The sequence below is a fragment of the Boleophthalmus pectinirostris genome, unplaced genomic scaffold (genome assembly GCF_026225935.1).
Source record: "Boleophthalmus pectinirostris isolate CB_2022bp ecotype Guang Dong unplaced genomic scaffold, ASM2622593v1 HiC_scaffold_14, whole genome shotgun sequence".
In the NCBI taxonomy this organism is placed as follows: domain Eukaryota; kingdom Metazoa; phylum Chordata; class Actinopteri; order Gobiiformes; family Gobiidae; genus Boleophthalmus; species Boleophthalmus pectinirostris.
Window position 1 is genome coordinate 5,212,572 of NW_026571047.1, and position 16,711 is coordinate 5,229,282.

The window sequence follows — 16,711 nt, forward strand, 5'->3', positions numbered from 1 at the left end:
GTCCTCCTGCTGTGAGCTGCTGGAGCTGGTCCTGAGGAAAGGGCTCCAACGTGAGTAGGCCTACTGAAGGGTGGATCTAGGCTAATCTAGGGAAATGGTGTAATGCATGCACCAGTGATAAGAATGAAAGGACAGTGCCACTGTATGAGCCAAAGTGTGTGTTCACTAATACCAGTAGCCCGAGAATATTTTTTCTAGACTTATGCTTTGTTAATTACACCTGCAACGTACATTTGTAAATAAAATACCACATTTAAATTCAAAGCTTGTTGTTAGTTATAATCAGGACTGTATTGTTCGTAACAGTAGGTAGGCTACAAGACCTAGGCCTGTCAAAATATCACATTTGAATATAGGAATATTGATACTTAAAATGCTGCAATAATTTTGAAACTACTGTGCTTAATTACCATCTGTAATGAGTTTTTGAAGTTACTTATTCAAACCCCTACATCTAAAATGTGATAGTATTAAACAGCAAAAATGTCCCTACCAGTCCAGAGGTAAGGTAAACATGGTAAATATTGAGCTGGTTAAAATATGGTTCGATCTATCATTTAGGCTATAGAATGATAAGTTGATAGTATTACTGTGACAGGTCTAACTAGACAAATTATAATTTTTGGCTGGATAATTAAATGTATAATTTAAGGCAAAATACAGAAGGCTAGAATTTGTAGTTATGAGCTGACTTCAGGATATTTACATATGACAAACAAAAAAACACTCTCCCCTGTAGATCTCAATCTGTTTGTTCGTTTTCAGAACCAGTTCTCAGTCTGGTCCAGCGGGACTACTGGCAGTGCCTGGAGCAGATCCCACTGCATGACACCTGTGGCAGGTGGGGTTCTGCACCCAGTATCAACCATGCTCTGAGCTAACCAGAGCATCAATGATCTCTCCTCATGTGTTTGTGTGTGTGTTTGTGTGTGCAGGTTGTCTGCTGTGTCCCTGGCTGTGGAGCAGACCAGAGCCTGTAAGAAGCTGCTGTCCGCTCAGGGCAGAGGGCGCTACCTCCTCAGGCTAGCACTGAGCCGCAAGATACTGCCACAGTTTATCAACCACCTGCTGCACACGCCCAGAATACTCGAGGTCAGACACTCTCCCTTTGTTATACTCTTTGTACTATACTCAGTCAGCTATGACTGGACAGTTCATCACATTTGAATGGCGTTCCACATTCAGTCATCTCTGGTCAATGATCAGCTTGCCTTTTTTTACTGGAGAGTTCCACAGCCAATCCTCTGTCAGTAAGAGCATGAGGTCTGGAGCAGATGCAAGATTCTGGCAAAAGAATATAGACTTAGTGAAAGACTATAATAAGAACTGCACACAAGGCCTATCATGATATACTGACTCATTCATTCATTCATTAAATGCCAGATAGAACAATACTCTTTGGGGGTCAATATTTATCATGGGCACATTTTCTTTGTACTAGTGGGATTTAAAAAAAATATATTATTTTTCTGTACTATGATACTGTAGAGGGTTGAAGAAATAACTTCTATGACTCATCACAGACACAATCTAACTACATTTAGAATAGATTTTTTAATATTATTGTTTAGCTTTTATATTTTCTTCAGCAACATTTAAAATGTGTTATCATGACAGATCTACTGCACACCTCATGATCTGAAACTTGTTTTGCTTTGCAGTGGTACTGTCCCACACTCTCTATTATCAGGAATGAGGAATTCTTAGGTGAGTGTTCTTATCTTAATGTATTGCCCTGCTCTGTAAAGACAATATAAGCCCATATACTCAGTGTCTTGCTCTCCTCCAGAACCATTCATGTCCCTGCTGTTGGTCCTTTCACACATGGACTACAAATTGGATATGGAGGTGGGTGCTAGTCACAGAACGGCATTAGTTTGAGTCCTTCCTTAAAGGCCCTATATTACACAAAATTGACTCTTGTGAGCTTTAATCCATGTTATAATGTTGTTTCATTCAGATGTGTTTGAGTAATCCTTGTTTATTAGTCTGTCTGCATCTCCAAACCTCAAAATGCTCTGTTCCTCCTGTGATGTCATGAAGCAGTAGTTAAGTTAACCACTTCTTTCTACCCTTTATTTTAGTAGAGACTGGCAACACCAGAGCTGGAATAATCATTCTTCTAGTGAAGGAAATGTAGTTTTAACACACAGTGGAGCACTTCCTGTATTATTACATGACATCACAAGGTGGAACAGCGTGATATCAGTTTGAACAAAGAACTCAGCCTGAATATGCAGATGAGGAAACAACATTATAACATAGATCAGAAAATAGCATAATATGGACCCTTCAAAGATAATGATAATAAGCACATTGTGTTATGTTTTCAATAACAGAATTGCAGTTTTCTGGATGAGAGCTGGCTCCTACCTGTAAGAAACACAATTATATTATTTTATCATACATCAACCTCCATTTACTAAAAATAAGCATATGTAGAATCCTTTCATCATTTTGATTTTGATATTTACTCACATCAAACACGTATAGTCTACATTTGCAAGTACATCAAAACATATTTCTATTACATGCAATTTAGACTTATTACATTTGATTTTGACATAGTAATTCACAAACTACAAGATAATGCTAGTCTCTAATAGCAAGTATCAAAAAATAGCAAAAATAAGGTTTACATTTACAAATTTTGTTAACCAATGTTTGTTTTGCAGGTGTCTGAAATATATGAGGTTGTTCCATGTCGAGAGCTTGGGCTGGTCTTAAGGTGTGTATGCTCTACACACTTACTACTTACTATTACTCAGTAACTCATGTGATTGTCCAATCCACATGAATTTCAAGTTACTGCCAAGGGGTGTACCAGTAAAACACTCTTGGAAAGCTATTACATAGACTGTAAAATATTTAGGAAAAAGAACAGATACAGCATTCACATTGGAATGTGCTCATTTCCTCTCAGTATTCCTGTATTTATCAGGAGTGGAAGGTAACGAAGTACAGATGATACAATACTATCACTCAATAATACAATAATTCTATATCTATCTACTTGTCACCATGGAAATGTAATTGCTTTGCCTAGAATGTTTTGTAGTGTAGATCAGACCTATCTATCATGAAAGAGACAAGCAGGCTACAACATGATAGCTCAGATCTGTGGAGAGTCGCAACAGAAACACCTGTAATGAATAAATGCTAGACAGATATATTTAATGTCATACCATGGAATATTCCAGGCAAAGCAAGAACATTTCGATGGAGGTAAGTAAGTAGCGTACCCTCCACCAGAAAAGTTGAGCAGTGCACCTTTAAGTAGAATGTTTAGGTACTGTACTTTACTTAAGTACATTTTACAGTGGAAACTTTTTACTTTTACTTCACTACATTTGAGAGCGAATATCTATACTTTATTTTAGACCAGATATATATACTTTATTTAAGAGCAGATATCTATATGTTTTTTGAGTTCAAGGTTCAGCTTTGAGCAAACAAAGATGAATGCACAAAATTCATGAGAAAAAATAAGAAATTGATTTGTATTGCTACTGTTAACCAAAGTCTGTATTTTTTATCAGTAAAACTACTTTTTAACAAATTAACAACACTTGAAATACATTAAATATTTTTACTTTTTACTCTTAAAGTACATAAACAGGTACTTAAACACTAAATACTTTTTTCATGTGATAGTTTTACCTTTATTTGAGTAACTTTTTACCTCTGTATCTGTATTTTTACTTAAGTAACAACATTGAGTACTTCATCCACCACTGGTATTCATTATGGCTTCCCAAACTTTTTGGGCCCCAAAATAATCATGCAACTGACCAAGGACTCCCACTACAAAATAAAATTGAAAAAAAAAGTTTAATTGAATGGGGTTTTTAGTATTTATCTGAAAAAATATTGTATTAAAGATATTAAAAATCTACCTAAAAATGAAAGACTCATTACAGTTTCATACATTATTCAATCATTAACAATCTGCTCCTTCGACCACCACTAGTGACTTGAACTGTGTCGGTGTCTTGCCGAAAGACACAGCAATCGACTACCCCCGTGTCAATAGATGAGAGGCCTGTAGACTTGTAGTATGTTTCTATCACAGTTGTAGAGCAGTTGTGTTGTGTGTGTGTGTGTCAGGTACCTGCACGGGCGCGTGTTTGTGCTGGAGCTGAGCCCGGGCAGTCAGGCCTATGTGGACAAATTCATCTGTCCAGGAGACATCATCGACGAGATCAACGGCACGTCACTGAGGAACTCCAAGAACGGACAGGTGCACATCTTGGAAATGCCAGTGTGTTAGCCTAGAGACACCACCTGCTTGTCTCCATGGGGTTACTGTTTAGCCTGAAATGTTCCAGGGTTTGGCATTAAACTCATGTACATTCATACATGAGGACAAACCAGTGGGCGAGTTTTTATTAGGCAAGGCAAGGCAAGTTTATTTGTATAGCACAATTCGTACACAAAGTAATTCAAAGTGCTTTACAGAATAAGAAATACATTAACATCATAATAAAAACAAATCAAAACATAAATAATCATGAAGATTAAAATTAAAAAAAGAGAGACATAAATTGGAGAGAAGAGTGCGGAATGAAAACCTTTTAGTTATATGCACAGTTAAACAGAAATGTTTTGAGTCTGGATTTAAACAGCGTCACAGAAGAGCCTGTCTCACATCTTCAGGAAGACTGTTCCAGGTTTTAGCTGCATGAACCTGAAACGCTGACTCCCCTTGTTTAGTCGTGACTCTGGGCACCAGCAGGAGGCCGGTCCCTGAGCTCCTCAGAGTGTGAGATGGTTCATATGACACTAACATGTCACAGATGTACTTTGGTGCTCGGCCATGGAGAGACTTGTACACAAGTAGAGCTGCTTTAAAGTCTATTCTCTGAGGCACAGGAAGCCAGTGCAGAGACCTGAGCACAGGACTTATGTGCTCGTACTTCCTAGTTCGAGTAAGGACCCGAGCTGCAGCGTTCTGGATGTTCTGCAGCGTCTCACAGCTCGTTTGGAGAGACCAGTGAGCAGACCATTACAGTATCTAACCTACTGGAGACAAATGCATGGATAAGTTTCTCCAAGTCTGATTTAGACAGTAAACCTTTGATTTTTGCTATGTTTTTTAGATGGTAAAAGGCTGCAGATGTTATTGATTTGATGTTATTATTACTCATTATAAGCTCATTAGTTATTACTTATTTGTGATTCTAAAGCAATAGTATGTAACAGGCTTGCATCTCCACAAATCCAACTCTAAGATGCTTCCATGAAAATGTTGTCATTTTGGCTATAATATTCACCAGTATAGTACAAACCGTATCTATCTCCATGAAGAATGTTCTGAAATATAGTTTTAACTTTCTGTTTTCATGAAATCATACAGGTGACATGCCACACCCCCTGAAAGTGAAAGTATTAGTGTATGTTGAAAATCTTCTATTGCTATTATTGAACTCTACTTTTATGGGAGGAAAATTTACAAAAAACTTATAATATTAAAGGGGCACTATGTAACTTTTTGGTTGAGGGTCTGTCACCTGCTCGTTTCTACGGATATGTCATTGCTTTGCCTTGAATGTTCCACAGTACACAACCTTACAATTATTCAGTCACAGGTGGTTTTACAGCTCAAAAATACTTTGAAATAAAGGGATACCGGCTGTGAGCAGGATCGCCTCTCCACAGATCTGACCTGTAACTGTCTGGTTTGGTCTCCATGAAGATATAACGGTTTAATGTCACACTGTGAAGCATTCCAGACAAAACAATAACAGCTCCATAGAAATAAGCATTTGACGGATCCTCCACCAGAAAAGTTACACAATGGACCTTTAAAACGTACTATACTGTACGCTAGTTACTAGGGATGTAACAATAACCGAAATGTCATGATATCATATTGTCAAAAGGCTCACAATAATATCATGGGCTGTCACAATATATCAAATTACAAGTTCCTTTGCTTAAATGCATGGTTTTATAGAAGCAACAGCTTATAAACATAGGGAACTACATATCCAATGATTCATTTCAGTGCAGACAACATGAAGAAATATGTTTTTTACTTGAATTCTTGGGATTATGATGGAAATAATTCACACCAAAATCTTCTGTTTTTAATTTTAAAAACGAAAAAGTTTCCTATCTACAATTATATTTGCCTCTTCAAAATATCGCAATATATATCGTACCGTGAGATGCATATCATGATAATGTCGGATCAAGAGATTTGGATATCGTATATTGTAAAACATTTTCCACATACCACATACTAATCAATTAATGACTGATTACTTTTCTTATCAAAAACAAATTAAAAGGACATTTTATATGTCCTAAACCTGAATCAGCCTTTTAATGATCACCTCTGAACATAAAACAGAGTCCAGTTTCTTCCACCAAAGTCTGAACCGCATGCTCTTACTGCAGTCACTGATGAGTGGAAATGACAGAACATTACAATCTGATTAATTGCGCAGGACTAATTAACACTATGCCCACTGTTTGGCGTGCAGGCCGGTGTGGTGCTGTCTCGTTTGAAAGGCGTCCCTCTGTCCATCCGGGTGGTGCGCTGGCAGCAGGAGGACGGGACAGTGTACCGACCTCTCATTAAACTCCTGAGGGCTCTGAGGACAGACAACCCTGGTCTACAGCTCACCCCGGCCCCCTCACACCTCTCAGCCCACAGCAAGGAGCAGAGAGCCTCCTCATCATCATCACAATGCTTCAAAGATGGAAGGTATAGAAAATGTCTACCTCACTATATACTTTGTGTATTATCAAAATATTTAGAGGGCAGGGGCAAATATTACTTTATAAGTGCAGACTGAGTGAAGACACCAAACTGGAAATCCGCAAATAATATTAGGGCTGGATGATAGTAACAAAATTAAAATGTAAATTAAAAAAATTTAAACTTTCAGTATTAATTTTCTGAACATGAACCTCAGAAACACAATATCAATTGCTGTTTAAAACCAGAAATAGACAGAAAATCTCATGAGACAAAAGATCACACTAGTAGAATGGAAACAAAACTATGAAATCAAATAAATAAAAAATTGTGAGGCCAAAATTGAGAACTGAATCGTGAAATGTATATATTAGAAACTATGTTAAAATCTCGTCTTGTTCTCGTGAACCCAGTCTTCTCGTCTTGTGTCTCGGCCCATTGCTATTGACCATTAGAAATGACTCAAACTTGATCTTGATTTAAATTGAATTAATTGTACAACAGCCCTGATTAAAATCTAATTTTTTTTTTAATTCTCCCAAAATCATAATAAATTTTTGTACTTTTGGTATAAAAAACTGTGCTAAAATGTCGCTTAAGTCTTGGTTGAGGTGTAAATGTCCTATAGAAAGTGAATAGGCTGTCAAATAATTTTTATTTATTTATTTGTTTGTTTCATTCATAAAGTATAAAAATACATTAACAGTGTCCTAACATTAAACATACAAGAAATGGATGAAAATGAGCAGAAAGAAGAGTCATCTTATGTCATCTGCCTCCCCTTCCCTTTTCCAGACAATACAGTCCCTGACAAAAGTCTTGTCGCTTATCCATTTTGTAGAAACAAAAGCTTATAACATGACTTTAAATTAATCGATTGGTTTTAGAAATGTCTCATATGAAAGCTAAAACCCTCCCAAATTATGCTCAATATACTAAAATAAATTAGCTTCACTGAAGAAAGATTGATCATTTAAAGAACACAGAAAGGTCAGATTTTGGCAAGACAAAAGTTTTGTCGCCTACAGAAAACTGAACAAATAATTTACTTCAAATACAAAAATATGTTGCATAACATCAGTGAATTAAGTAGTGGTGCTGTGAGATCCATATTTAATATCTTGTATGACTTCCATGAGCTTGAAGGACGCATCCATGCGGTTCGACAATGATTCATACAATTAGTTGATGAAGTCATCAGGAATAGCAAAGAAAGCGTCTTACATGCCTCCCAGAGTTCATCAAGATTCTTTGGTTTTGCCTTCCATGCTTCCTCTTTCATTCTACCCCAGACATGCTCAATGACGTTCATGTCTGGTGACTGGGCTGGCCAGTCCTTGAGCACCTTGATCTTCTTCACCTTGAGAAACTTTGATGTAGAGATAGAAGTATACGATGGAGCACCATCCTGCTGCAAAATTTGACCCCTTTTATGGTTGGGAATGTAAGAGGTAGCTAATACTTCTTGATATTTTAGGCTATTGATATTGCCTTCCACCCTGCAAATGTCTCACACACCCCCATACTGGATGTAACCCCAGGCCATGATTTTTCCACCACCAAACTTAACTGTTTTCTGGGTGAATCTTGGATCCATGCGGGCTCCAGTAGGTCTCCTGCAATATTTGCGGCGGCTGTGATGTAATTCAACCGAGGATTCATCTGAGAAATCCACCTTCTGCCACTTTTCCAGTGTCCATCCTTTTAGCAGGCTGTGGGCCTTGGCAAATGTCACATGGTTTTTTAATTGCCTTTTGTTTAGTGCTGGTTTCTGTGCACTGATTTGACCATGGAGGCCATCTCGAGACAGAATTCTACAAACTGTTCTGGTTGACACAGGGATTTGAGGTGACCAGGCCTGGTGGAGTCTGCTGCAGTGGAAAAGGGGCCTTGGATTTTTGAATCAACAAACGGTCCTCCCGAGCAGTTGTCTTGCGGGGTCTGCCGGACCTGGGCTTGTCAAAAACATCTCCAGTCATTTCAGATCTTTTTCTTATTCTTTGTACTTGACGCTGAGACACATTGAAGGTGTCAGCCACCTCAGCAGTGGATCTGGTCTTCAGCCTCTTGATAATTAACGCTTTGGTCTCAGGGTGGATCTTAGGCATGTTGTCAGAGGTCAAGTTGCAGTTGATGTGAAGGTCTGGTGTGCTGGGGTTCTTTTTATACACTCCCACTAATTGATTGATCAGTAACTGATCACAGGTGAAGCTGTAATCTAGGATTGGGTGCATCATATGACAAGGCGACAAGACTTTTGTCTTGCCAAAATCTGACCTTTCTGTGTTCATTAAATGATCAATCTTTCTTTAGTGAAGCAAATTTATTTTAGTATATTGAGCATAATTTGGGAGGGTTTTAGCTTTCATATGAGACATTTCTAAAACCAATCAATTAATTAAAAGTCAGGTTATAAGCTTTTGTTTCTACAAAATGGATAAGCGACAAGACTTTTGTCAGGGACTGTAGACTCTATTTACGCTTACATCACAAACCAGGACGTTTAGCAGCCGCAATGGAACTACAACATTTCAAATCAATAAATTTCATTTTAATTACAAATATTAATCAATTGCAAACAGAAATCTTCACTTTTATAAAACAAATTATAAAATTAACCACATAAATGCCCAGTTTTCTATTCTTAATCTTGTGGCTCAAATTCTTGTTAACTGGTATGACTGAATAATACAATATTTAGATCAGGGGTGCTCACACTTTTTCAGCATGTTACAAAATGACCAAGTCATAAAGATCTACCTAATACAAAGTCAAGCAAACTGTACTGAAACACTCTGTGCCCCTTTTTTGGACCCTCACCCACAGTCTGAGAACCCCTTCTTTAAGAGAACTTCCTCTGACACTTTACACAAAACTGTGAAAAAAGTGAAGGAAATAGGTAAGATTTTTAAACCTGTTCTTTAAAGTTCCAAACTGGAGTTGCATTCTTTTCTGGTTTTGCAGTGACATTTACCAGCCTCTGCACATTTACCAAACCAAACGCACATCGTGACAAACACAGATGCATTTGTGCACTTTTGTTAGGCAAACTTCAGCCAAATGTGGCAGTAGGTCTGTTCTGTAGATCTGCTCTATGCTGTAGACCTGCTTTGTGCCAACACTGGAACACAAATTTAGACTCGTTTTTGCTTTTCGTTTGGTCTTGTTCATCTAATCAGCCGCACTGTGGAAGGGGCTTGTGTTCGCTGTACGCAGGAAGGAGCGAGAGCATGAAAAGGCGAGGGGCGGCGTGCTGACGTGAGGCAGATGGACAGGTAGAATGTTTAGGAAGTTGAACCTGTTCTGTGGTGCACGCTGGTACACGAGGGCACACGCTGTTGCAGACGAGCCGTGCATAGGGAGCGTGTGTATTTGTGATGTGCCGTAGAGTCTCCGCGGGTTTCAAATGAGCGCACAGGCTGCACTGGGACGCCCCACATGCTCCTGCACCCTGCTACAAGTTTATTGCCAACAGCAGCGGCCGTAATGAAATATGATTGCACTTGTTGAGTGTCAGACCTCGAGTGAGAGACAAGACCGAGTCCAGACGCGAGTCCGAGACGAGACACGGCGATCTACCCACATGACCTTGGCGATCGACTGGTAGATCGCGATCGACGTATTGAGCACCCCTGATTTAGATGCTATAGAAGGGTGACCAGATTTAAAAAAAAAAAAAAAAAAAAAAAAAAACTGCTTTGGTGATTTTTAAGCAGGTTTTCTGTATTTTACCTAATCAAATAACAATGTATTTTTTTTGTATAAAACTGGGACAAATCACTGGTTTTGAATAAATCTGCTGGGACAGGGGACAAAGGGCCCAAAACATCTGGATGTCTGGTTACCCTATGCTATTGTGAAATATGTTTTGTGGCAGTGTATCTGTGACATACATTGAACATATCAGTAGTTTATGATTCATTCTGACCTTGATTTTAACTACATTCCAAAATGTTATTGCATCACATGAACCCATTTTGACCTGTAAAATTCTTCTTTAGGATTGTTTACATTGTGCAGTACCTGGGCAAAGCTAACATAGGAATGGTAAATATAATTAGGCTATAATTACAATACTTAGAATAACATATCCCTTTTTGAATTTAACTTTTTATTATTATTGCAATGTGATCTGTTTACATAGTTCGGAGGCAAAGAGGTGTTGCAGCACGCTATTCCGCAGGTTTTACACAAGAACCTGCCGAGCAAGGTAGTGAAAACAACAAATATTAGCTATTAGCAATTTCAAATGTATGGTAAAGCTAATTCTAATTAATATTTGCATACTACAGGAAGTGCTACTGGATCTGAAGGAAACGCATTTGACATGTACAGACAAAAACACTAAAACAGTAAGTATGGGTTGGGAACTGAGGGTTATCTTATGATGCTCTTGCAAACCTGGGTTATGTTTTTATCACATCCTATAGGAGGAGTTTGAGCATCACTATCCAGAGATTTCCTGTGTGGGGAGATACAGCAAACCAGATTACACGACTTTTGCCTTCTGTGTGGCGTAAGTATAAAAAATTGTCATGGTATTGCATGCTATAAAGGTCATATATTATAGAAAATAGATTCTTGTGAGCTTCATGTCATGTTAGAATGTTGTTACCTCATCAAAAACAGACCTAGAGTTGCCTTTTGTTTCATTCACATGTTTGAGTAACCCTTTATTATTAGTCTGTCTGCATATCCAAAGCTCTAAATGCTCTGTTCCACCTTGTGTTGTGAAGTTAACAGCTCCTTTTACCTTTTGTGCAGTAGAAATGTGCAATTCCAGGGCTGAAATAATTTTGCTTCCTGGTTTGAAATTGAGATCACACCATAGACTGTATACACAGGGTGTCCCAAAAGATTTGAAATAATTACCTCCGCCAAGGAGGTTATGTTTTTGCCGGCGTTTGTCTGCTTGTTTGTTTGTTTGTTTGTTTGTCTGTTAGCAACATAACTCAAAAAGTTATGGACCGATTTTGATGAAATTTTCAGGATTTTTTGGAAATGTGAAAAGGAAGAACTGATTTCATTTTGGGGGTGATCCGGAAGAAATCCTGGATTCTGGATCACTTTGAAATTTTAGTTAACATTGTGGTAAATGGGGCCAAAACTTTTGTTTCTCAATATCTCGGTTAATTATTGACCAAACCCCATGAAATTTGACTCAGGGATGGACAATGGGATCCTCTTTCATATTCCAAATTGAAAGATACGAGATATATATTTATGGAAAACACAATTAATATGAGGGGGACTGTAGTCCTTGGCGGAGGTCTGCGCTCTCTGAGTGCTTTTCTAAATTTAAAAGCAATCATCTTGAAAACCACCAAGTCTTATATTATATGATTATTATGGGACTTTGTTTGCCAGTTGTTGAAGTTTTTCCAAATGTTGCACTGAAGCTGCACAGTCTTGGGTGACTGTGTGCGAGCAGAATCCAAGACGCAAAATGACTTCTCTTTGGCAACAGCTCAACCTGAAAACAGAACAAAAATAAAACATTAAATATAAAATCTTGATCTGTTTCTATACATTGTGTTTTAGGTTATTTCAACAAGAATTGCCAAAATTATTGGCCTGCGAAATGGTGTCAAATTTTTTGGGACACCCTGCATATTAATAGACAGTAAACCCGCTAGCTGCCACATTTAAAATAGGATGTTCGCAGGCGGGCACTCCTGACCCGGGCTCTCATTGACTTACATTGGAATATTGTGCCCCCTCTCTATGTCACTGCTGCTGTGAGCCCCGTCATTTTGGCCTTAATATGCTTGTATTAAGCCGCTCATCCTGGTGTTTTTATTTTGCAGTTTTGTCTGAAACCGTTGGCATCACAAATTTCATTTGAGGGGCACCAAATACTTTGGGTGACATCACACTCATTTAGTCCACTTCTTTATACAGTCTATCCATCACACTATAGAATTCCATAACTGTTACCTAGCAAAACTCCTCTAATGTACAAGGAAATATTATCTGACAAAAACAAATATATGATAACACCTTTATTTTGTTGCAATCATGTTTAAAATATTAGAAGAAAAAAAAGTTCTTACATGTAAATTGTTTCGAACTTTTGGACACAGTTCTCCCCAGTGAGATGTCAACATATTTTTCCACTTTTCTTTGAATTCTGAATTCTTTCTTCAAATTGCTTCTTGATTGCTGTAAAACTATAATTTATATTCACAATAGTTTTAATCCCACCAAATTAAGTCAAAATTAGAGAATAATAAAAATATGTCATCTGCACTTTAAACTTTTGACAATGAAAAGACTCCTACCACCTTGCCTATGTGTGCATGTGTGTGTTCAGTTTTGTGTTGAATACTGAATATCTGATGTAATTTCTAACATACTGTTCAAGATCAAATCAGAGTACTGTATTCTGAATACTTAGAATACTTTCACATTAGTGCTGCAAGGATGAATTGATGCAATTAGCAAATCACAAAGGCTACAGTTTTTGATGTAGACCTACAATAATTTCCTCCATAAAGAACAAAATCTCCTGTTTTATAAAATATATATAAAAAAAGTGCTAACCTTGTAGTTTAGATCTGTACAAACATATTTAATCTTTTTGTCAAATTTTCTCATAAAAAGTACAATAGATGAGTCTTCTGAACGTGTTTAAAATGTGAACTTTGAACAGAATCCTATTATTAAAACATAAATTGCAACTGTAACCACAATCGCAGTAGACCTACTTGTCAAATAGAAACAACGCATTAAGATATTTTTCTCAAATCGTTCAGCCCTATTTCACATCGAGTTAGCTGCATTGTAACAGCTTAATGTTTGTTTCACTGTTTACTGAAGGAAAAAAAACACAAGAGCTGGATTTTCTGTTTTTCTTCCTAACACAGAGTGCATTTTGAAACCTAAATTGCGTGATATATTCCAGAAATTTTAGGAAAGTCATAGTATTCTGAAGAGTAACTATACTGGAAAACACTTGCTCAAAATGTATACTCTGAATAGGGTGGTCAAAAGTACTGAAAATTAGATAAACCTTCTAATCAATACTAAAACTAATATCAAAACTAGATATTTGAAGAAAATAATATATTGTGAATTGTGAAAAAACACATCAACAGAACAAAATTTGTATTTGTGTAGTATGAGTTTGAGCAGTAGCAATAATTATTAGCCCTCATGGTACTATGTTATGCTGAAAATTACATTATATTGCTAAAACACAGCATTTGTAATCTTCATTGAGATAAACATAATTTATATCAAGTCAGTTCCTTAGTGTTGAAATAGAATTTGAAATTTGAATGTCATGACCACATTAATTCTGAATACATTACAATTTTTCTTGTGCTTAAGTCTAATGCTTAAGTTAAGAGTTGTTGCACAGCTCTTAACTTTTTAAATCTTGTTTAACATTTGATCCAGAGCTCTCTATAGTGGATGCACAACCACAAGAGCTCATCTTCTAAGAGGTCCCTATAACAAGTTCATTATTAGAATTATACACACAGCGTGATCATGAACAGAACTATGTGGTGTAAACACAATGGAACAGTGAGCAGGGCTTTGGTCACTTTAACACCTCCAAGCATGTGTGATGTCAGAGTAGCTCTAGTACACGATTGGCTGAAGCAGGTGTCCTCTTAACGTGATTGGCTCTTTCCACAGAGACTCCCCAGAAACCCCTCACTCCACTGGGTTCTGCTGCGTGGTGCTCAAGGCAAGCTCCATCAAAGAGTGTGAAGACATAGTCTGCCGTATAGGTAGGTCACATTATGAAAATTAATATTAGCATCGCTCCAGTTGTGTGCTCATTTGTGTGTCTGTGTTACAGCTACTGGCTTTAAGCACACTGAATGGTTTGTATAACATTACTGTATTTTAAATGGTGTAAATAAATGTTATTAAAAAAAAAATAATAAATTAAAAAAAAAAAAATAAAATGCATTGAAGTTTAACAACACACAAAAGCTTTCTACTGAAGACCTTTAATAGAAAGACATGTGACAACATTTCATAAATAGTATTAAATGTAGCTGCCAAAATTTGTGTTGGAAACATGTAAAAAGCAGTCCAGAAAAGATCAGTAGGGGTCACTCATGCTCAGTCACTGAATGCAGGGCACCGCTTGAGAGCCTGTAACCCAGACAATGCAATGAGATCTTGTGAGAGGACATGCTGGCATCAGGAGACAGACCCCATGGAAGATGAGAATTTTGCTTCAATGTCTTAACAGCCATCAGCGCAAGGACAGGTAGCCCCTGGCTACTTTAAGTGGGAGGTGAAGTGATGGGATGACCCACGGTGAAATAGGTACAGAAATTCCTACTGCACAACACTTCCAACTAGCTTTTTTACTCAAACTTGTGGAATGGCTGATGTAGTATCAATCTAAAATTACATTACAAAAGTCAACTTATAAAAAAATACCCAAAAAAATAATGTCCACAAAAATGGTTAAGTACGATAAATATGGTAATTTGTGTGGGTGTTGTCACTAGCCCCTTAGGCCCTCTCGCCCCTTATCCTGCGGGCCAGCTGGATGTCTTTGGGCATGATGGTCACCCTCTTGGCGTGGATGGCGCACAGGTTGGTGTCCTCAAACAGACCCACCAGATAAGCCTCACTGGCCTCCTGTTGACATAAGAAAACATGTTTGATACAACTCCTCCATCTTAAAAAAAGTTACTAGTCTTCTATATGAACATTGACATACCTGAAGAGCACCAATGGCTGCGCTCTGGAAGCGCAGGTCGGTCTTGAAGTCCTGGGCGATCTCCCTGACCAGGCGCTGGAAGGGCAACTTGCGGATGAGCAGCTCAGTGGACTTCTGGTAACGACGGATTTCTCTCAGAGCCACAGTTCCTGGCCTGGAAAATATATACAAGACGCAGGCTTATTAAGCAAAAGTTTTAAAAACAAAAAAGAAAAGCCATGTGGCACATTAATGTAATGCAGCATGCAAACTCACCTGTAACGATGTGGCTTCTTCACTCCGCCAGTGGATGGCGCACTCTTCCTGGCTGCCTTGGTAGCGAGCTGCTTCCTTGGCGCCTTACCTCCAGTGGATTTACGGGCGGTCTGCTTGGTACGGGCCATTTTACACTTTCTGGAAAAGAGGGCAAAAATTAATATAACCAGTATAGAAAAGATCCGGGCTTGCACGCAGCGCCTTGGTAGAGTTCCATTGCGGCTGCTAAGTTAGCCCATAGGTTAGCCTAGTCTAGCCCGGTCCGTCTGACACGGCTCCCCTCCCCCAGCCCTGCGCGCTCTATGGGAGGCGTCTGGCTCGCTCCGGTGCGCCTTTTTTCCGTCGGAGTTGGAGCCAAACATACTTAAACACAAAGCGAAACCAGATCACAGGAGTTACGAGTCTTATGAGTAACAATATCACATGTGAGCAGCTCTCCGTAAGACCACTGCGCCGCCACAGCGCGTGATAACACGCACACCGTCGATATGGAGCAGGCGGTATTATTGTAGGCCACAACAAGCCTCTGCTGCTTCTCGCCTTCGCCATTTTTAATCGGTTCACCCCCAAGCGACATTGCCTCGACTCAAACACACGAGATTGTAAACAAAAACACACCCCACTACTCTAGATTTTTAAAAATTGAGTCTTTAGCGTAATCCGAAGTTAACGGATGTAAAAATATGTCAAAGTGGCTTTGTTTGAGTTTAATGAGCGAGAAACCTACAACGAAAAGATCTTCTATTGTCCAGTTTAGCCGGTTTAAAGCGACACCAATTCTGTCACATCGGGCAAAATGACCAACATGTAATCCTATAGAGTTAAAAGTAAGACTCAAAATGAAGATAAAACATTTGCGAGAATAAATTATTTACCTTTAGGACACAAGGTAGAGGAGAGAAAACGCGACGGCGGAAGGAGGACGAACGTATTGCGTGAGGAGAGCTATGGCTCCGTATTTATCCACTCCACTGACGTCATTCTCACCCCTCAATGGTCATTTTTCTTGAATGACATATGTTTTAGCCAATAGGATCTCGCAAACCAATTAAAGAAAA

The 16,711-nt window shown here is 38.4% G+C and overlaps 2 protein-coding genes and 1 long non-coding RNA gene across 3 annotated transcripts; 2 read left to right on the plus strand and 1 right to left on the minus strand.

Moving 5' to 3' along the window:
• Positions 1-1,073, plus strand: LOC129407800 (uncharacterized). Its single transcript, XR_008631717.1, has 3 exons — positions 1-50; positions 766-841; positions 936-1,073. It is a non-coding gene; the product is annotated as an uncharacterized LOC129407800 (long non-coding RNA).
• A 611-nt stretch (positions 1,074-1,684) lies between these two features.
• On the plus strand, positions 1,685-14,551 carry si:ch211-250n8.1 (uncharacterized). Its single transcript, XM_020919240.2, has 12 exons — positions 1,685-1,707; positions 1,790-1,848; positions 2,340-2,375; positions 2,676-2,728; positions 4,108-4,240; positions 6,489-6,712; positions 10,708-10,753; positions 10,851-10,916; positions 10,999-11,058; positions 11,137-11,222; positions 14,351-14,445; positions 14,517-14,551. Exons 2-12 carry the CDS (start codon positions 1,798-1,800, stop codon positions 14,549-14,551), a joined length of 885 nt encoding a protein of 294 aa, XP_020774899.2. The 5' UTR covers positions 1,685-1,707; positions 1,790-1,797.
• A 103-nt stretch (positions 14,552-14,654) lies between these two features.
• On the minus strand, positions 14,655-16,658 carry LOC110155194 (histone H3.3A). The gene is made up of 4 exons (XM_020919253.2): positions 16,529-16,658; positions 15,654-15,791; positions 15,399-15,552; positions 14,655-15,316 (listed from the first exon to the last, which is right to left on the minus strand). Exons 2-4 carry the CDS (start codon positions 15,779-15,781, stop codon positions 15,188-15,190), a joined length of 411 nt encoding a protein of 136 aa, XP_020774912.1. The 5' UTR covers positions 15,782-15,791; positions 16,529-16,658; the 3' UTR covers positions 14,655-15,187.
• Between the last annotated feature and the right edge of the window lie 53 nt (positions 16,659-16,711).

Excerpts from the sequence above, each read along its gene's own strand:
- si:ch211-250n8.1 (XM_020919240.2), top strand. The coding sequence starts at position 1,798 with ATGTCCCTGCTGTTGGTCCTTTCACACATGGACTACAAATTGGATATG. Across the intron at positions 2,376-2,675 it reads ATGAGAGCTGGCTCCTACCT|GTGTCTGAAATATATGAGGT; the intron begins GTAAGAAACACA and ends TTTGTTTTGCAG. Across the intron at positions 10,754-10,850 it reads GCAAAGCTAACATAGGAATG|TTCGGAGGCAAAGAGGTGTT; the intron begins GTAAATATAATT and ends CTGTTTACATAG.
- LOC110155194 (XM_020919253.2), bottom strand. The coding sequence starts at position 15,781 with ATGGCCCGTACCAAGCAGACCGCCCGTAAATCCACTGGAGGTAAGGCG. Across the intron at positions 15,553-15,653 it reads AAGAAGCCACATCGTTACAG|GCCAGGAACTGTGGCTCTGA; the intron begins GTGAGTTTGCAT and ends TATATTTTCCAG. Across the intron at positions 15,317-15,398 it reads CAGCCATTGGTGCTCTTCAG|GAGGCCAGTGAGGCTTATCT; the intron begins GTATGTCAATGT and ends TTATGTCAACAG.